The sequence below is a fragment of the Siphateles boraxobius genome, unplaced genomic scaffold (genome assembly GCF_051911475.1).
Source record: "Siphateles boraxobius isolate OS27281-9 unplaced genomic scaffold, OSU_SipBor_1 20, whole genome shotgun sequence".
Classification (NCBI taxonomy): domain Eukaryota; kingdom Metazoa; phylum Chordata; class Actinopteri; order Cypriniformes; family Leuciscidae; genus Siphateles; species Siphateles boraxobius.
Window position 1 is genome coordinate 3,153,117 of NW_027508811.1, and position 23,529 is coordinate 3,176,645.

General features: G+C 37.6%; 1 protein-coding gene across 1 annotated transcript in view; it reads left to right on the top strand.

Annotated features, from left to right (window-relative positions):
* The window catches only part of pcdh15a (protocadherin-related 15a), a 365,233-nt gene extending 343,665 nt beyond the window's left edge, over positions 1 to 21,568 (top strand). Inside the window, exons 34-39 of the mRNA XM_077236392.1 lie at positions 10,695 to 10,713; positions 11,460 to 11,492; positions 12,745 to 12,818; positions 17,641 to 17,752; positions 17,947 to 19,772; positions 20,212 to 21,568. Coding sequence (XP_077092507.1) covers positions 10,695 to 10,713; positions 11,460 to 11,492; positions 12,745 to 12,818; positions 17,641 to 17,752; positions 17,947 to 19,761 — 2,053 coding nt within the window. The 3' untranslated portion in view covers positions 19,762 to 19,772; positions 20,212 to 21,568. The remainder of the gene's footprint in view (positions 1 to 10,694; positions 10,714 to 11,459; positions 11,493 to 12,744; positions 12,819 to 17,640; positions 17,753 to 17,946; positions 19,773 to 20,211) is intronic.
* Positions 21,569 to 23,529: the final 1,961 nt, after the last annotated feature.

The following is a 23,529-nucleotide window of genomic DNA, read 5'->3' on the forward strand; positions in this document are numbered from 1 at the left end:
ATGAAATATGCTGCATTTCCCTGAAGTGTTCTTTCTTACTAATCTGCTATCTATTTTAAAATCCCTCTGTACTCTTTGTGGTTTCTAGTCTCTGTGTAGCTGCTCTTGTATTTTTCTTTACCATTTAATCTGTTATGCCTCGGTTTATTTCAAATTGCATATTGAAAAGAACATTTTGATACTATTTACATTTAAAAAAGAAAAAGAAATGAATGATGGCAACAAAAAAAATAAAATAATGCACAGCTCCATGTGTAACAGATTAAAGCTTGAGTAGTTTAGCTAGATAAAGCCTTCGCCTCCGGCTGTAGTGGTTCCTCACAGTTTTCTCCACAAAGCAAAGAGATACACTTCTCGTCCTTCACTTTGAGACTCCACATTGTAACAGATCATCTTGATTCAAGTTTGAACAAAGATTATATAAGCAGATTTATGAGTGGTTTATGAAGGCTGGTATAGGATCTTTGCGCTTCATAGCTGGCAGTGCACAATTTTGATTTTGGGCACACTGATCCTTCTGGAATTCATCATATTAATTCTGCGTTCCATACAAGGTCGGATGTAGTATTGCTATCTCTGACCATGTCTCAGATGACGACGTATGAAGAAACAACATGGCAGTGCTAGCCTTTGTTTTGCTAACAACAGGGCTAAAGGCACACCTTACAGGCCTCAGTATACTCATGGCCACGTTCTTCTTCATTCTTCACATAGGGGTATAAAAAAGTCTGAAAAACGTGACCATCGGTATACTGTTATCGAACATCATGACACACTGAGGAGAGCAGCATTAGGTGAATATGTAAATATGTGCTGCACACTTTCCTTTCAACAACAAAATAAACGCACAACAAAAATGACTGGTAAGAAAACAGTAGTTGAGAAAGCATCTGATCATAGAGATGTGGATATATTTCCACAAGCTCTGGAATTATTATTGTATTAAACATGAAAAAATAGTGTCATTGTCTCAATTAGAATTACAAATTCAATGTCTACTATAAAGTGGTTCTCCAATGTAGTCCTGTTTTTATTTCGGAATGAACAAAATATTTTTTTCAGAAGCTCAATAGTCCATTCTTAGATTTCGCTTGAAGTATATTGGGAACTTCAGGAAAATGTGGGAAATATCCTTTTATTGAACATTGATGGATCAGCACATTTTGTAGTGATTTTTTTTTGTTTGTTTGTTTGTTTTAAAATCATATTAATTTATAAGGTGGTGAGGATATAATGCACAAGACCAGCAAGAAGGCAAAAAAAAACCCCAGTAGTGATACAAATTAAGTTATAGAAGTGTGTTTTGCGTTATATCTAAGTTAATACTTGTTCAAAACAATCACTTCAGCTAAGATTGTACCATTTTCTTTTTATTTTGCTAAATTAAAGTTCATTTATTCATAAATACACTTTCATTAATATAAGATATATATTTTGATGTGCCACTTTAGACATTCTACTAACTATAAGTAACTTTGCAATACATGTAAACTAACCATCATTAGAGTAGTAGTAGACTGTTAGGTTAAAGTTGGGTTCTGAGATAGTACAGTAAGTTGACGTAGTTGCATAGTTAGTATAATGTCTAGTGGACCATCAAAATAAAGTGTATATAATAAAATATATATCGTAAAATATATTTTGTAATTTTAAATATTGTTATGTGCTAAAGAAATCTATAGCATTTTAAAAGCACCCTATGATAAATAAATGTACCCTATGATTATCAGCAAAAAGATCAAAGTAACTGTGTTTTAAACATCTTTTCCTACAAAAGTATGTTAAATGGGTTTAATCATCATTGCACTGTTCAGAGTAGAGAATTCTGGCTTTACGAATCAAACACAGCATATTGTCTCCTGAAGTTTTAATAAGAATATTTGTCTCAAAAGCCATAAAACGAGTATTTGATTCAGCTTATTCAAAGCTCAATGTAATATCGTGAGCAAATTTGTTTGGCCATGCTCTTTCAAAGTCCATTAAAGTGAAGGATTTTTATATAGTGGGTCTTTAGAGTCCTATCCTCCCATGGCTGCATGTTCTCTTCCCTCAATTCCTTCCTGTCTCTTTCCACACATTTCAATCTTTTCTCCTCTCCTTTCATTTTCTCTCGCGGCCCGCAGAAGGTGCAGAAAGTCTGTAATCGAGGAGGTGGATCGACAGAGTCTCATAAGAACCTTTGCCTCTCGTGCAATCGCAGTCTACAAACAGTGTGCCGGAAACGGAAGATTGCGCAACAAGCTGCCCAAGTCAGATAACACGGTCACCTTCCTCTCAGATGAACGGCCTCTCACCACCCAAAATCCACTTTTCCTGGATGGAGCATCCAGCAGTCCAGAGACCAACTCTGAGGTGTACAGGGTTGCTGGATTTTTGGACAGTGACGCTCCGTCTCCAACAAGCCCTTGCAGCCAAATGACTTCATGGTCCTTGCCGTCCCGTTTTCGAGGGCGAGGGCTTTATGATGCTCTGCGCCGGAAGGGTCTCTGGGACCCCTCTGAATGGGAGGAGCAAGAGCTAAAGGTGGGGCTTAAGGACAGCAGGGAAGAACTTGATGCAGATCTAGATCAGAGTGGTCGTAGCACAGAAACAAAGCTGTCTGTCAGAGAACAGGCTAGACAGTTTGAGAAGCAAGCTTTAGCCGAGCGGACGCCCAGACAGAGCCGGGACTCTTATGCATCTCTGGATCCGAATGACCCGCTACTAACCGCCATCATGCTGTCGTCCAGTCCAATTTCTGTCGGCAAAGACATCCCACCCTGCTTTATCATCACCGGGGATGATGGCGAGACTCTTCCCCCACCCACGGCTCAGCGGCCCACTCCACCCGTTCTGAGGAAGTTCAGCTCCAGTATCTCCAATTACATGACGGTGGAGCCTTGTGAAATCACATTGGAATTCATATCAGACTCTCCGGACAGCTCACCAGCCCTTCTGCCTGTCCCTCCCCGTTCTTTTTTTTCTCCTCCACCTGTGCAACAGGATTTAACCCCACCACCAAGCCCAACTCCCATTCAGTCTCCTGAACTCCCAGTTCAGTCTCCTACTCCTACACCTAAACTAAGAGGGATCCTCAAGGACACGACCCGATTCACAGGCAGCCTGAAAGAGGACTGCAGTTGCGAAGGAGGAAGTAAAGACTCCACGACTGTCGTGCTAAAAGAACCAGAATCTAAACAGGACCAAATATACGTCAGCCAATCAGAATCTGACTCTTCTATTCGGCTCTCAAACCAACCAATCCCAGAGGAATGAGATACTTTGCCCACTTCAGCCCTTCATTTCTGAATGAACTATGGAACTCTTTTCATATCTTCTTTCCTAAACCTCCTCCCACTGTTTCATCATTTACTTTTTCATGCATTATTTCAAGGGCACTTTACTTTGAGAGCACTTTATAATCTTCACTTCAAAGAAGGTCGTAAGAGTATAGTTTCAATGTGATTGAAAGGTGTTTTTTTCCTCAGTGCATAACTTACATTTAGCTGTTTTTATATGTTAGAATATCAACAGTACTTCATAGAGTGGATTTCAGTCAATCAACTAGAACACAAGAGAAAGGGAGGGAAATCATTTTTATTTAAAATTTTAATTCTTATATGATATACTGTACATTTTTTGACAATGAAATCCTACATGTAAGCAAATAGGAATATTTGTGTAACAACAACTATAATATAGTTTTATAAGAACAAATGTTTTACATTTATGTTTTGCTATAACCATATATGATATATATATATATATATATATATATATATATATATATATATATATATAATATGAGATAATGTGTTTGTTCATACAGAACATTCTTCTACCTCTAAGCAGTTTCTATTTATTATTATTTGTAATTTAGTGGTTTAAAGTGTTCTGCTGCTTTCAAATTGCATACAAGCAGTTGTTTTGTTTTGATAATATGTAAAGCTATGTGCAATTAAACATACACTTCCCCTTCCAAAATGTGAGCTTTTAAAGAAATTAATACTTTTGTTTTGCAAGGATGCTTTAAATTGATCAAAAGTGACAGTAAAGACATTTATAATGTTACTAAAAATGTTATATTTCATATAAATGAAAGAATGCTATTATTTTGGTCTTTCTATTAAATAAAATGTGAAAAATGTATCATGTTTCCAGACAAAAAAAATTATGAAGTAGACCAACTGTTTTCAACATTGGTAATAACAAGAAAAGTTTCTTGAGGAGCAAATCAGCATATTAGAATGATTTCTGAAGGATCATGTGACACTGAATGGCTGCTGAAAAATCAGCTTTGCCATTACATGAATACATTACATTTTAAAATGTTAAAATAAAATAAAAAAAATGTTATTTTAATTATATTAATATTTCACTTACCGGTATATTATTGTATTTACTGTATTTGGTGAGCATAAGAGACTTCTTTCTATCAAAAAATCGTACTGATCCCAAACTTTTGAGCAGTGATGTATATATTTTAAATTTATATTTAAAATTTAAATAGTTTTTTTTTTTGCACAATAAGTACAGAATGCATTCATTTGCATGTTTTATACCCATCAGTTTGTACATTTTTAAGAAGAGCAAGTGAAATAATACATTTCCAATAGAATATATTTAATATATTTAACTTTTTATCAGATTAATCAAACTAATATTTGAACTGACCATCACTCTTTATGAATATTTAATGTTTAACCGGTGACGTGCTTCCTCGCAGGCGGATGTTAGGGAAAGAAGCTGTTATCATGATCATGTGACCTTGAGAGGAGTGACAGAGATTGTAATCAAATTTGATGAGGATGAACCTTATAATTAAAGATCACATTTTGTTTAATCAATTTAGTTTGATCAGAAAAAAAGAATAAGAATGAATTGAATTTATTATCTATTAGTCTGCACTGTCTAAGGGATGTCAATGGGAAAGGAAGGTCACTTCAGAGGAAGAGCAAGCTATTACCTTTTGATTAAAGATTAGGGAAATCAATTTTTATTTGAAATAACGAGCACTGATGAATCATTCACAATAAAACCAGGAATATGCATTAAGGAAGGCTAGAAACAGATCATTCTTTCTATATCTTTCTCATTTATTCACAGTCTCGGGGAAAGTTACTTTTAAAAGTAATATGTTACAATACTGCATTAAATACTCCCTAAAAAAATAACTATTGCGTTACTTTTTATGGAAAATAATGTTACATTAATTTTGCTGTACATTTTCTCACCTGGGCTGGGCTTGCTTGCTTGTTTTTTAATTTTTATAAAAATTCACACCAAAAGTGAAATAAATAAGCCTCAGGCTGAAGGAAATGCAAACTCATGCCTGTGCAGTAGAGGGCACTGCTCAAGCAGAGATGTATAAAGTACTAGAGACACAGACTTGAGTAAAAGTACAAGTGCTCTATCAAAAAAGTGACTTGAGTACAAAGTATTGCAAGTAGTTTTTTTTAAATTTACTACTCAAGTACTGAAAGTAAAAGTACAAGTATTGTATTATGTAGTAAAGCATCTCTCCCTTCTCTTCCCTGCTTGTCAAGTCAAGTCAAGTCAAATATATTTATATAGCGCTTTTCACAATACAGATTGTATCAAAGCTGCTTCACAGTATCAATCAAAACAACTTAACAATGTTTGTTTATTACTGGAAAAAAAAGACATCCAAGTTTGGTAGAGCTAATCAATGGTATGATTGGTTAATTAATTTGAATATCCCCAACTGAGCAAGCCAAAGGCAACAGTGGCAAGGAACCGAAAAACTCCATCCAGTGACCTAATGGTGTCCTAACACCCCATCAAATGACCCAATGGAGAAAAAAAAACCTTGGGAGAACCCAGGCTCAGTCGGGGGCCAGTTCTCCTCTGGCGTTTATGAACTAGAGGCCGAATTTACAGTAACTGTAAGATAAAAATTTATATGAATGCCTGGCTAAATAGATGCGTCTTCAGTCTAATTTTAAACTGGGAGAGAGAGTCTGAGCTACGAACAATATCAGGAAGGCTATTCCAGAGCTTCGGAGCTAAATGTGAAAATGCTCTGCCTCCTTTGGTGGATCTGGAAATCCTAGGAATGACCAGAAGCCTCGAATCTAGTGATCTTAAAGTTAAATAGACTGGAGTTAAATAGACTGGAGCTAAACCATTTAGAGCTTTATACGTCAAAAGCAATATCTTGTATTTAATACAGAACTTTATAGGTAACCAATGAAGTGATGATAAAATCGGTGTTATATGATCATATTTTCTTGATCTAGTAAGAACTCTAGCGGCTGCATTTTGGAATAACGGTAGCTTGTTTATTGAAGATGCAGGACAACCAGCTAATAAAGCATTACAGTAATCTAGTCTCGAGGTCATGAATGCATGAACTAACTTTTCTGCATCAGAGACTGATAGCATATTACGTAGCTTAGCAATGTTTCTAAGGTGGAAAAAGGCTGTTTTTGTAACATATGAAATATGCTTTTCAAAAGACAGGTTGCGGTCTAGTATAACACCCAGGTCTTTTACTGTAGCGGATAAAGTAACAGGGCATCCTACTGGCTTGTGCCATTTGTTTATGTCAGGAAGTTCCTGGAATGTCACATGATATGGCTCTTCTTCATGTGTTCCATATATGGGCTAAATGTGCACAGGGCGCCCTCAGGCTGCCAGTATGGATTGAAAACACAGTATATCAGAGTATCTAGCGCTCATAATGATTACATCGGGCCATTTTGGGTATAAATTCAATAAATATTATTCCTCTCTGTAGAAATCTGACATAAACCTATGAAAATCGATCAATATTTATCAAAAACTGCACGAGCTAAAAGACAGAGGGACGTTGTTTGGTCAAGCGCTTTCATTCAAGTTTTTTTTCTGAATGGAAGCGGCTGAAGCTCATAATTCATATTAAAGGTATCGACTTATTTTTTCATTACATAACTCCTGACACAAATTAAGAAATAACTGTCACTAAGTTTCTCAGAATAAAATAGTGGTTAAATACTGAAATTTGAGCCTTATATCTTTTTAATGATGTATAGTTTGTCAATAGCCAGACCGAGTCTCATTGAGACATCGGTCTGAGAACCACATGTTCATTTTCACGTATTTGAGGCGTGGTTTACGAATGCCCAGAGCCATTTATTGGGTGCTACGAATGTCTATCAAATGCGCCTGTACGTAGCTCATAGCCAATCGTTTCAATTATACCAGATGATGTATGTAGAGCGACAGAAATTAGACGAGGAAGAAGACAATGGGTCAGAGATTTAACTAAACTACTTAGAACAATATCTAAGGCTGCATCGAAGGTAACTTCAGGTCTGCTGCCATGTTGGATCCATAGGTATAAGCAAACTGCTTCGGTGTGTCACATAGACGTCGTCATCGTTTTACTGCTCCCTCCCCGTTCTGTGATTGGTCCCCTCGCTGAGGCGAAAATCTGGTCCATGGAATCCAGGCTGCCTAGCAGCGTGAATAAAATCGCGCTGCGCGCAAGGCAGCATGGAGAAACCCAGGCTAGTTTGTCAAGGTAATAACATTAAATCTAATAGTAACTTTGAACTATTAAAAACAAAGAACAATCCTCACGTCCTCGCACGTCCTCGCACATTCTATATGAATTGTCTTTAACTAGTCTTTCACTGTCTCTTTCAAGACAAATAAAAACATGGACTCTAAGTAGGGCCAGGGGTCTCCTTCCTCACCGCCACGATCACTCGAAGTTGAATGGTGTTTCTGGTTCTTCCATCTCGAAACAAACTAACAAATCTCAAGTGTTCTCACTGGAGTCAGGCAGCAGAGCGAAATTCAGAACGGAAGCATGCGCGCTCTTCCTGATCGCTTGATTCGCTCAACGATGAGCCAGCTTCATCAAACCTGGTGACAGAGCCATCTACCGCTCTGGCAGTGATTATGTGGGTTTGGAATAATTCGTAACATTTTTATAATTGTAACGAGTAACGATGCAGCACATAAAAAATGTATCGGAGTAAAAGTATAAATTCATCTAAAATATGTACTGAAGTAAAAGTGGAAGTAGGAGAAAAAAATAATGCTCTAGTAGAGTACAGATACAGCCTTTTAGTACTTAAGTACAGTAGTGAAGTAGTTCTACTTTGTTACTATACATCTCTGAGCTCAAGCAAACACAGTGTTCATTCTTACTAACCGTTTTTAAAAGCTGTTAAGAGTGCCAGACCTCCTGAAGCTCTCCTGTCTCTCTTCAGTCTTGCGGATGTTTTTTGCCCTTTCAGAAACTCAAGCAGTCAAGACTCACATAGAGATAAAACAATACAGCTAATCGTTGATGTGGCGGATGGCAGGGGGACGTTGACTCTGCCGTTCCTCGCTGAATTCATCCCAACGGGCGCGCAGTCAATGTCCCTTCATTCAGACCAACTGCTCCTACAATATCTCTGCACTGGTCTACAGATGGCGTCTCCCTCATCCATACCGAAAAATCTGTTTGAAATCTGTCATCACCCCATAAGCAAATGCACACAGATTTAATAATGTCTCATCTTCAGTTCTAAGCACCTTTGAAATACACAAACATTGTGTTTGCAGTTGCACCAAGTAGTTCAAAAAATGAATGAAATGATTCTACCCACAACTATTCAATAGACAACAAAGGACAGAAAATATGATCAACGGTTACATGTTGCGTTATTTATGTCTACTGACTGAGGCAGATTTATGTGCGAGCTGAATGGATGTACAGTATGTGTGTATGTATGTGTCAGGGCTTGTTTGTAGGTCCTGAGGAACGGCTCTATATTTCACATGACCCACTCAGCACGATGAAAGCACAGGCTGTGAGGTCTAGAGATATGTAATTAATCAATCGATGAGTCTGCCGTTGATATCACTAACCCTAATTCTCTATTTTCTCTCCTGTGTTTTCATGTCTTTCTCACTTCCTCCTTTCATATTACCTGCTCCACCACAAAATAAAATGAATCTTGCTCTATTAACTCTTTCCGCTCCAGCGTTTTAAAAGAAAAGTTGCCAGCCACTGCCAGATATTCAGTTGTATGAATATCTGAACATGCAATATCAAAAGAAACAACAGACCCTCTGCTTTTAAACAAAACAAAAAAAATCAACACTGGAATGTGGTTAAGTTTTATAAAAAAGCAACATTTTGAGCAAACAGCTGAGAAAATTAGGTTTTTGTCAAAGATGATTATAACATAGATTTAGTAGATTAAATCTATCGGGGTGTTGATAGATTTAATCTACTACATCTATGTTATAAACATCAAAGCTTTCTAGCCTGTCCTGGGTTGACATTTCATTCAGTAACGTTAGGCAGTTTTGATTTATATGCTGTTTAATGTTGATGATCACATTATTTTACATATGAATATGATTACAAATGCTATGGCTTGTTTCTGCTTCCTCTTCACATTTGTTTTGATCAGGAGATACTGTACTTTTTCAGAATATGTGTAACAGCGCCCCCTTACCGTATAACAGTGAAAACACATAAAAGCTGGAAATTTCTGTCACTGTTGGGGAAGCATTGTCTCATAAATGATGGAATTTCCATCAGTGGCAGGGAAAGAGTTAAAAAAAACGAGAGTACTTTAAAAAAAAAAGGATCTTACTATGTTTTTATTTTCATTTTTAATAAATAGCAAATTATATAATGATATTGTTATTATATACAGTATTTTTATGTGTGCCTTTGTGTCACACATCATAGCACACCGCAATGCTTGCAAAGATGCATTCTGCATTATTTAAAGAACCTAGATAGTTCTTTAAAGGTTGCCTGGCATAATGGTCTCCACGAGAACACAAGTTTGTTCTTTGCATTCTTTGAATTGAGAAACTGCCTTTTCTTCCAGTGGGACATTGAGAAAGACATCACGTTCCACACAAACACACACACACACACACACACACACACACACACACACACACACACACACACACACACACACACACACACACACACACACACACACACACACACACACACACACATCCCACATCACTCATCTGTCACTCTCATTCATTATGTGGGAGAGAGATGTGTTTGTCTGACAGGGATATTTCATCATTTATTCAGGTAATGCACACCCTCTTACACCACGCTTTATTCATGGGGTGAATTTCATAAAACCTGTTAAGAATGTCCAGTGTGGCTTTTTATTTTACTTTATTATTTTTTTTGTAAGATTCTCCCTATGAATAGTTTTGAGGGTGTTTGTTCAGATGTAGTTCACTTCGAGCAACACATACTGCTCATTTGTCACACTGTTCTAATCACTTAGTGGATTTCCCTCTTTGGCCCTTGAGAGCCCTCAAATGTAACTTTCCTGGAAATTTTGTTTGTGTATAGGACCGTTTATAGCTACTGCATATAGTTTGTGAGAGTGTGTGTGTGAATGTGCTGGTTTACTATTTATCAGAAAATGATGGATTTCAAAAATCAGATGAACATGTTTTGAAGTCTTTGCTGTAGGTAAAATTGCTTGCGTCAGGACTATCTGCGCCATTTCCCTGAGTGCATTTTTATCTTTCGAGAGCTTTCCCATTTGAACATAGTTTTTTTATTCTGGTCCAGCGATAAGAGAGTGTTGACATGCTTTCTGTATGATAAAAGTGAGTCAGAATCCACAAAAACAAGTCTGAAATCACTTAGCTAGTCAACATATGTCACAATTCCAGCTACGTGTTATTCTTTCTAACACCTCTGTTTCTTTCTGCAGGCGTGGCATTGGCAGAGAGGTAAGTCATTCTTTTTTTTTCACTCATATATAGAGTTCGGAATTTGAACGAAGGCCTAGTGTTAAAAGTTGTCTGCATTAATATAAATAATACCTCATCACGTTAACACCATGGTGACTTGCATACTGCAGCACCTCTTATGTTTTCCTCAGACCATGTAAAAATCAAGTTCTACTTATCATTGATTTAATTTAAGGGTATTTTCTTTAATAAGTCGAAGGTAAGAGTGCCTTGTTCCCTTGTCACTTCAGACCACCAATAGTGCCTTGAGGGAGACTAGAACCTTTGCCATTAAACTTACATTTACTCTTCACTAAGAAGTGTAAATTGAAGAGTCGTGTCTAATCTTAGTTCTGCCTGCACACACATTTTGCAGCAAGAACATGTCACGTCAGTGTCGGAGTTAATGCATATAGACTGGCTGTGCATGCTGTCAAACATGACCTTTTCTGACCTTTCAAGCTCTTTAGCTCTTAAAGTTTGGTCTACTACTTAAGATGGAACATTTTCCCTCATCTGCATCTCTGTCATTATCTTTCTCACCAGGAGCTTGTTTTTCCCCCCTCCCACTCTTTCCTGCATCTTTTTGCTGTCATGTTCTCAGTCTGATCATTCATTTTAAATGTATGCAGTAACATCTTCTCTTGCTATTCTCTTTGTCTTTTATTCTGTGCTGGCTCTCATGTATTCTCTCTTAGTATCAAATCTTTTTTCTCCCCTCGCTCTCTTTGTGACTGTGCCAGCAGCAGCTGTTGAGACCCTCTCTGCTCCGGCCTGAGGTAGCATCTCTGTTTTTTTGCATTCCTTTCCTTAATTTTCTTGACAAAGGTAACACTTTATTTCAGCGGTCCCCTTTAGACATTCTGTTGACTATAATTAACCTTGCCACTAAAAGCCAAATAACTCTCATTAGAGTTTCAGTAAACTCTGCTTAATATCTGCTAATAATTTATGTTGATGCTCCCCCAACAGACATTCTACTGACTTTAAGAAACCTTACAAGTACATGTCATCTTATTCTACTAACCCGAACCCTACCCCTAACAGTACACTAATACTCAACTAATACTCTAATGAGAGTTAGTTGACAACATTACTTATAGTCAACAAAATGTCTAAAGGGGACCATTGAAATAAAGTGTAACCTTGATGGATCTTCTTATTGTTACTGCATATTTTAGATATCTCTTATTAAAGATTATTAGTTTATGTATGTTTATTTTGAGGTCTGTAGGGTATAAATCAAGGAACAGCAACTGCATTCATCAAGGAAATTTATGGGGTCTTCAACTGCTAAATAATAACCTTTAAAGGGACAGTTCCCAAAAGTCTAATATTCATTATTTGCTAAAAATCATAAGGGTGAGTAAATTATGACAGGAATTTTATTTTGGGTGAAATATCCCTTTCCTCCTCCTTCCCTAAGATGCAAGATTCTCTCTTCTTTTGTATATAAATGTCTAACACTTACACTACAACTAAAATAAAAATGAAGAAATTAATAGGCATACTTTTATTTGGCAAGGATATATTAAATTGGTCAAAAAATACACAAAAGATTTTAATATTGTAAGAAAATGTATTATATTGCAAATAAATACTGTTCTTCTTAACTTTCTATTTATCCTTAAAAAAACAAACAAGCATGGCTTCCACAGAAATATTAAGCAGAACAACTGCTTTCAGCATTGATAATAGTAATAAAAAAATGAAATGTGCTTTCATTAGAATTATTTATAAAGGCTCATGTGACACTGAGGACTGGAGTAATGATGCTGAAATTGGTATGAGCATAAGAGACTCCTTTAAAATACATTAAAAAAAATCTTACCTACCTCAAACTTTGTAATGGTAGTGTAGGTAGATGTTCATTTGCTTTCCCTGGTTAAATTAAGTTATAGCAATGAGTGAATAAACACAATGTGTGCCAGAAATGATATTGACTAGATAGTAAATTGTGCACCAAACCCAGACTAATTTTTGTAGACTGTGTGAAGATGTCTGACATCTGTCTTTATGTTTGTATTTTAGGCTCTCTCCATGGAATCGGGTATCGACCCTGGGCAGGATTACTATTCTCAAGACTACTACAGCTACGATCAAGGGTGAGTTTCATTAATTCAAAGCTAGGGTGTTTTTGTTACAGACTAGGTTCGTATATTGTAGATGCATTTTCTTCCTCTTTTGAAGATCAAGTATGTAATGTCTGCCCCCTTTTACAGTAGCTCCCTTTCTCTTTGTCTGTCTCTTGTGTCCTTCGGTTTTTCATCATCTTCGATCACTTCAGTATTTCTCTTTTTTCTCTATTACAATTTTCGCAATCATTTTGATAAGAAAACACCTGAGCACGAAAAGATCCATACAGAAGAATAGAGACAGACTCTCCATGTGATTTCAGGGTAAAATATTAAGATGCTTGTTGTGGGTACAATACATTAACTGAGCAGCTTGTGTCTGCAAACAGAAGGAGACAGCAGAAGAGAGAGAAAAAGGGTGTAAACACACTCAAATTTACACATACTGTACCGTTCGGAACAGATGCTGTTGCAAATGTTCAAATGTTGAACTGCATGGTTTAAAGTCAGCCCTTCTGAGGAGATGCTGGAAGCTTTAATTAGATTAGTGTACCCTTAACTCCACACTGCCGTCTTTAGCTGAGCTCAGTGGATTCATTAAGACGTGAGGCACATGTTTTCTACTAAGACTTTTAGACCTGAGTTCAGTGTTCAAAGTGTAATTGCATCCTCTATTATGTTCGGTAGAGTAATTAGAATTTTCCAGCATGAGGAGCAGCAGATGGTCTTAAGGCCTCTGTAGTGCTATGAGGGTTAGCTTTGAGCACCACAGAGCAGATGATTTACTTTAACATCGAGATCAAGATCTCTAATGATAGAGGACTAGGGCTATTAATTGACATTTTAAAACGAATTGCACCAGTCCAGGATGTTGAATGGTCAAGCCAGCATTCCAGTCATGCTAAAAAACACATTATAGAGAAAAATATAATGAAAAACACCTGTGCACATAGCTATTAATCTTAGCACTAGGTAAGTTTTCATAACAGGGACTGTATCTCATAGAAATGGGGTTCCCAAACTTTTCCATCGTTGGTTGAAAAACCTGAAACAAGCTTGCTCCGGTCCAGTTATGAACTGTGATCCGCGCTGCGAATGTTGTCAAACTCATCGCAGTGTTTAGCACATACAATGTTCTCATGCTCGTTCTGTTTGTACATGTGAAATGCTTTTTACAGACAAATTTTCTTTATGTGTTGGTTGGTAGCCAAATGCACGGAAATGCAAAGAACGCATTCTTACGACCATGTCTCTGAAAGACAACAGCGCTGAGTTGAACAGAAATGACAGAAATTAATGAACAGACCGGCAACAGCCTTTCGTGACATTTGAATTATCCAATGTAATGCACATGAGTTGTTTTATGAGCATGCTTCACTATGAAATGCAATGCATACATTTATGTAATTAAATGGCAAGCAATAGTAGTAAAAAGTAAGCAATATCACAATTTCTATTCAATGCTGGTTTATAATTGCAGCCCCAGACTAAACGGTTTTTGTGTGAGTATATGTCTTATTCAGCAAAACGTAAATTTAGCTGCAGCCAAGTGATGTTGCGCGACCACCTTTGTATTTATTTTTTATTTTATTTTATTTAACCTTTATTTAACCAGGAAAAGTCCCATTGAGTTACAGTAACTCTTCTCACAGGGAGTCCTGACAAAGACAGGCGGCCAAAAAGTTTCAAAAATAAAAATAAAAGACAGGACAAAGATTACATATTACACCACAAGTCTCTATACATACACTATACATACACTCACACAACATTTTACCTACTTACATAGGCAAATACAGACATACAATTTAAAGGGCACCTAGTTAAAAGCAATTACATTGTTCAGTCAGAGTGGACTTTAAAAGGCTTTTAAAAGTATTAATAGGTGGAAGTGATTCTAGATCTAAGGTATTTTGGAGTTCATTCCAGACATTTGGTGCATATGACGAGAAAGTTTTTTTTACCAAGTTCCGTTCTTTTTGATGGAATAATTAATATAATTTTTTTTGACGACCTTATCAACACTATTTTGGTAAGTTAGCTAATTTGAAATATAGAGGGGTAATTTGCCCATAAGTGCTTTGACAATACAAATCTTCTGAGGGAGAGGGAGGACCATTGTACCATTGTACCATTGTAAACCTCTGTCCTAGAAGAAGGTTGGCATTTAATGTATTTCCCAGTAATGGCAATTTTATAAAATGAGCAATGCAATGAGAATTCCCTCAAAATGTTATCTGTTTGTGCACTCTGGAAGTCAAGGTTTTCTTTGTCCAAAGTCAAGGCCTAGAAAGAAGGTTGGCTTTGATTCCACAGACATCAAGGGACAGAGTGGGAAAGATAAGTGTTGCACTTCTGTCAGACTAAACGGCACCTGCTATCAGAAAGGCCCGTCCTGCTGAAGATCCAGGGCTATTTAGCCTACTAATCTTTAATGGGGATTTAGCCTTTAATCCCTTGATCACAGAGGCTGTTTGTCCTGTGTAGGTGGAGCCGCACATGGACTGATGTTGATTGCAAGTGTAATGAGGCATCTGATTTGCCTTTTCCCGTCTTGAATAAACACTTCAAACCTATTTTCAAACCTGTTAGAGATGTATGAAGGTAAATTAGTAGCAAAACTCGAGAGCACGTAGATGTGAATTTGAGAACTTGTACAATAAATATTCGTACTTGTACGCAAACATTTACACTCACAGCTCCAATGTGAAAACCTGTAAAATAAAAATCTGAACTTGAACGCTGAGATTTGCACTTGCAGACAATAGTCACAAACCTGTATTCTGAATTTGAAGCTGCAGACAAGTAGTCACAAATGTGTAAAATGCCATTCACAAAGATACAATGACAAACACAAACTTGTAATACAAATGTGCACTTCTTCTAACATTCACTCTCGCAGTGCAGCCTCAAATTGGCACTTGCAACTTCTCAAATCTGACACTGCAAGTTCAGTGATTTCTGTTATTTGTGAAGATGTCACGAAACCCATTTGTGATGGACTGATATTAAAAGTAATAAATGATATTATCAAACTCAGTTAACAACACCATACTAATTAAGCATAGCCTTGTAGGCTACAGAAAAGCCATTGAGCCCAGAATATGACGTTTAGTGCAAATAAAAAAAAAATAAAAAAAAATTTAAGCAAATATGTGTTTAGTGCAAATAAACCTGCTACCTGCAGTTTTATTAATAAGAACAAATTGTGTTTTTTTTATTTTTATAACTGTTGGTCCATTAAGCCTCATGAAGCGTTTTCTTGGTTTTCTATGGGAGGGAAATGCTTAACGTACAATTAAACGCGTTGCGTTCATATTATGTGCAAATTACTTTTCTATGCTTTACTAGTAGGCATGGTGTTTCCTGAGTTTTGCCTTTTCATACCACTGTCTTAAATGCGTTGTGTTCATATTCTGTGTTGATCTGCTTTTCTGTACATAGTAGCCTATGCATTATTAGTATGGTGTTGTTTACTGAGTTTGATGATATCATTTATTTAAGCATTAAGCCATGTTAGCATTTCAGATCTTTATTTTTTTAGTGCAACAATAAATATACAAAGATTTGTACATGCACCTCACAACAACACCTTTAGCGTTTCAGATCATATTCCGATGGTCCCCGAGAAGCGGGCTTCATGACATCATCACATAACAGAAATCCCATTTCATTGGCTAGGCGCCAACCAATAAAACTGCTCCTTTGAACACCCCCACTCCCGCCCCCCTTCCTCTCTCGCCACCACTGAGTTGCAAGTGCAAGAGTCAGTTTTGCACCTAATATATCGTGAAAAGAGTAGCAAAAGTCAAGGCGTGAAATTTGAAATTGCAGTGACAGATTTGAGAAGTTGCAAATTCCTACTTTAGGTTGTACTGCGAGTGTGAATGTAAGAATACGTGCAAATATATGTTACAAGTTTGTGTCTGTCATTGTATTTTTGTAAATGGCATTTTACACATTTGTGACTGCTTGTCTGCAGCTTCAAATTCAGAATACAGGTTTGTGACTATTGTCTACGAGTGCAAATCTCAGTGTTCAAGTTCAGATTTTTATTTTACAAGTTTTCACATTGAAGCTGTGAGTGTACATTTTAGCGTACAAGTACGAATATTTATTGTACAAGTTCTCAAATTCACATCTACATGTTCTCGAGTTTTGCTACCAATTTACCTTCATAGAGATCTGACCTCCAAAGTACTCAGAAGTTATATTAGAGCTTTGAATTAAAGGTGTTGTAAGGTTTTTTTGATACTTATTGCTTAAAATATATCACTAAATTAGGTGTCAATCATACCTGTCTCTATGACAGCCATGCAAGTGTTTTGTCTTTTTGGAATTGAATTTAGAATGCTTTTTAAATAGCAGGTCAATTCCTGAATTTGAATTGAGGTAACAAACAGGATGCAGAATTGCTATTCAAATTTTAATGTAAGGTAGTAAAATTAACATGAATTACAATTCAATTAAACTTAATCAATTCAATTAAACGTTAGTCAAGACAAACCTTTTCAAAATAGAAAAGCAACATTTGTCAAGAAAAACTTTGAATGTTGTCTTGACGAAACCGTGTTTGCAAAGATTTTTAAAAAAGCATTGACGTTTATACGTAATTTTGCCCAACACTTTTAGCCAGCAAGGAAATCATGTTTACGTTTGCTGCCATCAGGTTGGTTGAGATGTCTTTGGAGAGTAGGGTATAGGAGAGAAGGCATGTGTTTAAAGAGTGGGGGTAATTCCATGTAGTGGAAATTAGCAAAATTTAAATCACTTACAACCCCTTTTTATATTGTTCTGCACAGCACAATAATTCAAAGTTCACATGTTGTAACATTTCCATTCCTACATACAGATATGATCCCTATCCGCCCTACGGCAGCCGCAGGAGGCTGATCACACCCATGTATGATGAGTATGGAGAGGCCATCGTGGAGGACGAAGGATATTACTATGGTGGACCAGAGGTAGTCTTACACATTCATTCACAGACAACTTAGGATATGGTGCAGTTATGTTTTATTTTGTTTTATTACTCATAATCTTGTCATCACCAATAGAAAATCATTTTCATTTCATGCATTTTTCATGCAACAGGTTTGACAGTTTCATGTAAACTGTGATTAATGAGATTGTTTTAAAAGAATTGATTTCATAACAGGGTCGGGGAAGAGGGCGAGGTGGGCGAGGGAGAGGTCGCGGGCGTGGAAAGCGTGTGGGATTCCAGGATTTCCCACCAGAGGATGAGCTTGAACAGGCAGAGTCTGAGGTTCCTGCTGAGGAGCCATCAGAGTCTGAACCTGAACAATCCAAAGCTGCAAAGAGGCTGAAGTCTGTCATGAAGCTCAGCAAGTTCCTCGCTGCTGGGAAGAAAACTGAACCTACATCCCCATGGAAGAAGGCCAGGATCTTCCCAATGATGTTTGGGAAAGGGAAGAAAGACAAAGATTACGCCAAGCTGACATCTGCACGTCGTATCGATAGTCAAGAGAGCTTGACGGGTGGGCAGAGCACCACTTCCATTGATGGCACGTCCACTGCCAGGAGTCGGCTTGGGAAAGTCCTGAAACGCATTAATCTGGCAAACAAGCTGCAAATTAGAAGGAAATCACAGAGCAGCATCAGTAGAAGCTCTGTGAGTGAGAAAGACGAGTCTGCAACCGAGTCAGAGAGAGAAGAGAAGAAATCTAAAGTGTCCATCAGTGTCAGTGAGCCAGACGCCAGCGGGAGTGGATCAGAGGCAGAGAGCCGAAAGAAAGGCTCAGACGAGGAGGAATCGTCCGATAGGAGCAGTGTAGTAGGCTCCACTGATGACAAAGATTATCTGAAAGTGGATCTGGACCGAGATGATGCCAATGAGAGCACAGTTGATTCTGAATCAGAGCCAGAAGAACCCGGTGATTCTGATGAGGAGAGTAAATCCAAATCTGGGACTGAAAAGTCAGGAACCGAAAAGGATTCCGAAGCAGAGTCAGCATCTGAGAAAGAATCTGAAACCGAGAAAGGGTCGGGTTCAGAGGAGGAATCCGGCTCGGAGGAAGAGTCAGGGTCTGGAAAGACCTCAGGAACAGAAAAAGGATCTGGATCTGGAACTGAAAAATCAGGAACCGAGGAAGAATCCAGCGCTGAGAAGAGTTCTGCCACAGAAAAGGAGTCTGAGGAAGAATCTGAAGAAGAGTCTAAAGGAACAGAAGAGTCCGGATCAGGGACAGAGCCGTCTTCTGCCCGCTCATCAATGAAATCATCCCGTACTGAGGATTCCTCGGCACGTTCGAGTGCAGGAACTCGGACCAGCAGAAGTGGAAGTGTTTCTGCTAGTGCAAGTGGTACTCCGAGTGGCAGTGGATCAGGTGGTAGCTCTAAGGGGTCTTCAGCCCGGTCTTCAGTCAGGTCTTCACAAGCATCAGTGTCTGGTGAGGAGAGCAGTGGTGAGATATGGTCAGCGAGTGGCTCTGAAGAGGCATCCGAGACAGAAATGAGCGGATCTGCTCCATCAGATGCCACTGGATCAGATGCCGTTTCTGTGTCCGACAGTGAGAGAAGCTCTACGAGCTCTAGATCAGCAGCAGGAAGCCGACGCTCTCGCAAGAGCATCATTACCCGATCATCCCAGGACACCATTGATGAGGAGAGTGAGGAGGAAGAAGAGGCTTCTGAAGAAGAAGAGGAGATTGAAACAGCAGATGAGAGCAGAGAGTCTGCCAGTGAGATGAGTGAAGGATCAATGTCACGGAGGTCAAGCGTGATCTCAGCGGCAGGAAGTGGAGGCACACCGTACGCTACAGAGCACAGCGTGACGGAGAGTTCAGATGAAGCATTTGGAGGCCTCTCACCCATCACAGAGGTCGATGAGGATGCTATAACTTCCAGCAGTGGCTCAGCATCTGAAAGTGGCTCTATGATTCGCTCAAAGCAATCAGGAACCACAGAAGTAACAGATGCAGACTCCGAATCAGGAGATTCCACAGCTTTCTAAAAAGGGGCCAAGTAAGACTTAACTGACTTATGTCATGGAGTGAAGATATTCCAACTTTTCTCAGTCTTTTCTCTTATTCTGGCGTGTTTTGGAACCATTCCAACTGCATGGAAGTGCTGACAATGGCATGCCGTTCACGCTTTTTTGGTGTGCTTCTGAAATTCCTTCTCTTGAGTGAACTGACATTACCATCACTGCTAAACTGTGTTTTCAGAACATTTATTTAAATCCTCTCATGTTTCCTTTCCCAAAAACTTTATCCCTTTGAGTGGTTTGATATGATATTGACACCATATGTGGGGCAGTCAGTTTGCTCCTCTATTCGGGGTGAACAGAAGATTCAGTTTGGTTATGATGGCAATTTTTCACCATTATTTTCTACCATTCCCACCTGGGGGGTTTCTCTTTGATAGTTGATTTATGTTAGTAATTATTCTCTCTAATCTACAGGCTGGCAAAAAAAAGAGGGTCAAACTGGTGTTGGACAGAGAGCACGACACAACTTCAACAGGAGAGGACAGTGGACCGGATGTCACACGCAATCGCATACCCAACGTCAGCAGCCACAGTAACATCAACGGATCAGTATACCTTTCCCAAAACGGTACCATCATCCGAACACGGAGGCCACCTTACCCCAACAACTTAAAACTGGGCTCACCAATACGATTAGGCAAACAATTTAAAAAACTAGATAAGCTAGGTGTCACACACGAAGAGCATTTACCTTTAAATGGAACAGAAGACAATGGGTCTATTATCGGCACCACCACTGACCATTTCTATGTTACTGATCACAACCTCAACTCCAAAGAGTGTAGTATAATGGGCCTTAACAGCACAGGGCCCAAATCCAACATCGATAAAGCCCGTTTGGAGCAGGATAGGGGGAACTTGGAGCAGGTGTCCTCAGTGGACAACAGGGAAAATAAAGAGTCGGTAGAATCTCCATGTGAGCAAACACTGTCTGATGAAGAGGAACTCTGGATGGGTCCCTGGAACAACTTACACATACCAATGACAAAACTCTGATTTTTAGTTTAGCTAATGCTGGTGGTACTGTTTCTATTTAGTTTCCTTTCTAGTCTTTTCTATGTTTTATTTGGGTTCTTTGAAAGATTTTGTTGTACACAGACCAGACACCGACTAAGAAATGTGATTCTCTTATAAGAAATTGTTTTTTTTCATGCAGTTGACTATATTTCACTTCTTATTGTAGTTTCAGATCAATTGTTTTGGAAGACAGGGCTATTCTGTACAAATACCTTTGCCTCAAACTGTTTTAAACTGTTTCCAAAATGTATAACTGTATAATTGAAATTATTAGATATTATCAGATACGATTTTACAAAGACAATACACAGAAAATGTTGCTGATTTAAACAATTTAGAACGCGTGTCAATTACAGCTTTGATTGAAGACTATTTTTTATTAATGAATCACGCAACGGTTGCTTGAAAATTCCCTACAAATCAGTATAACCAGTGATGGCTGCTGTACATTCAATTATTCCTCATGTTTTTTAATGGATGTATTTTTCACATTGAGAATATATATGGTTGTAATGGCCCTAATATTTTGAAAAAAAAAATATTTACATAGATCTATAAATGTATACTTAAGTATAATGCAGTATATGTATTTTGATAACTTTAACTGTTTTTTCATTATTCTTTTCATCAAAAAATCGAATTAATTAATCTATCTTGTTTTTTTTTCTTCACTTTTGAGTTTAGTGTTTTTATACTGGTCAGATTGTTTGAAGCTTTTGATTTATTATTATCATGAATAAAATTGTGAACATAATCCAAACATGTTTGTCAATAAATTAGCTATTCACAGACATTTTCCAAGTTAATGTTCATACAATGGAATGTCACTACAGTAAATGTCTCCGTAAAGTGAGTTTTATATACTGTATATATAACAGAGGCTTTTTCATATGAGAAATAAGTACACAGAGGCTTTCTCAGATGAATCACTGAGCATCAGTATTTATTCCAACAATCTTTCATCTGTCCATCAAAGGCTGACCGCTCTGTCAGATATGAATATTTGTCAATCCACATTATTACAGCTGCCTGGGGAAAAAGAGGAAAGTGTCTCTGAAAAGTGAGAGTTCTAGAATGTTCTTTGATCCTTATGACGTGATGTGAAGATATCTTTACTACAGTAATAATAACAATTAACTGGACTCATAACTATACAATTATTATTTTTTGTCTTTTAATTTGCCTGGACACACAATGTTTTAAGAGTCCTTTTATTTATTTTAAAACTTTTCATTCTTAAAATGCTGTTGCTTTCTAATTGCAGAGTACCATAAAAATCTGTTTGTGATGACTAAGGTTAAACTTCTATATTTGACTTCTTGTTTACCTGCAATCAAGTAAAAAAAAAAAAAAATCTTTTAAATGATTACAGCCTGCTTGTTTGGTTAAAGCTTTTCAATTTTACCTGCCATGTGTCAGCAATTTACACAATTTTTTATACTGATTCTTGATTATTTGCATGATGTTGTGTTTATGCATTGTATGTGTTTGTGTAACATCATGCACATACAGATGTGAAGTGATTGACTGTTGTCTGCAGAGTTGTACGTTCACCAGCAGAGGGAGACACACTATTTACACATCCACTCTTCTCAGAGCTCTGATGGTAATCACTTACTTTGCTATCAACGCAAATCGCACAGACAAGGAAAGGACAGATGTTTAAAATAATTTTTGCTTTCTGAATTTAAATCATACTCTGATTACCTTGAGGAACATTTTTCTGAATAGATTCTTAAAGGTGAACTTAGATTTATTTATTTAGCATGTTAAAATTCTTAATTTAATAATTCTTAAAATTCTTAATATCCCAAGTTATTGTGCAGAGTCAACTTTCTATGTCGACAAACTGAAGAACATGTAAAAAAATTTGATTATGTGGTGGTCTTACTTCTTATTGAATACGGTGTAGTATAAACTGTTTAGCCTACTGATTGCTGTTTTTAAAAAAAACACACAAATTTGAAATAGCCTATGGCTATTTTGCATTTTCCATTCCATTTTGGGGGGAAAAATGCTTTAAAAAAACAACCTTTAGGCAGTTTGATCAAATACCAAGTCAAAATAAAGATGTTATAAATCTTATTGGTTCATCACACTGGAAAAGGAAGGTCATGACCGCAACATTTATCCAATTTTTATGTGGTGTATATTGAGATATAAGTGTTATTGTATTCAAAGTCATACATCCTGTTCTGCTTTAGAACAAGTAAGTATTTTAAATGTGTCTTCAGTGTTGCTGAATAATTAATGTCAAGCATAGTAGAATAGAAAGGCCCACCTGTCCCCTTGTTTTCCTTCCTGCACATGTGCTGCAGTGAGCTGTGTTTGACTCAAATGGGCTCTGACTGTGAGCCGCCTCCTCTCCTCTGGATCTGGCTGCTGTTGATGCTTTAGCGTGTGTGTGTGGGCAGATGCAGGTTGTAAGCATGCATGAGGAGGGAGAGTGTGTGCACATAAGGACCGGATTGTGTTTGTCACGCAGGCCAGGAAGGTTCAACATCACATAGAAAAAGAGGCGGAAGATCACCTCCTAGTGTTAGCACAGATTTATATGTTTGGTATAGCATACTAAAATACTACCTCTAGAAAGTGTTTATACTGTGCATACAGTAGTATGCAAGATTTCTGTAATACCTAGATGATATAGACCTACTACATTTTACTAAATGTGCAACATAGCCTATACTAACATCCTACTCTTAACTATTTCTG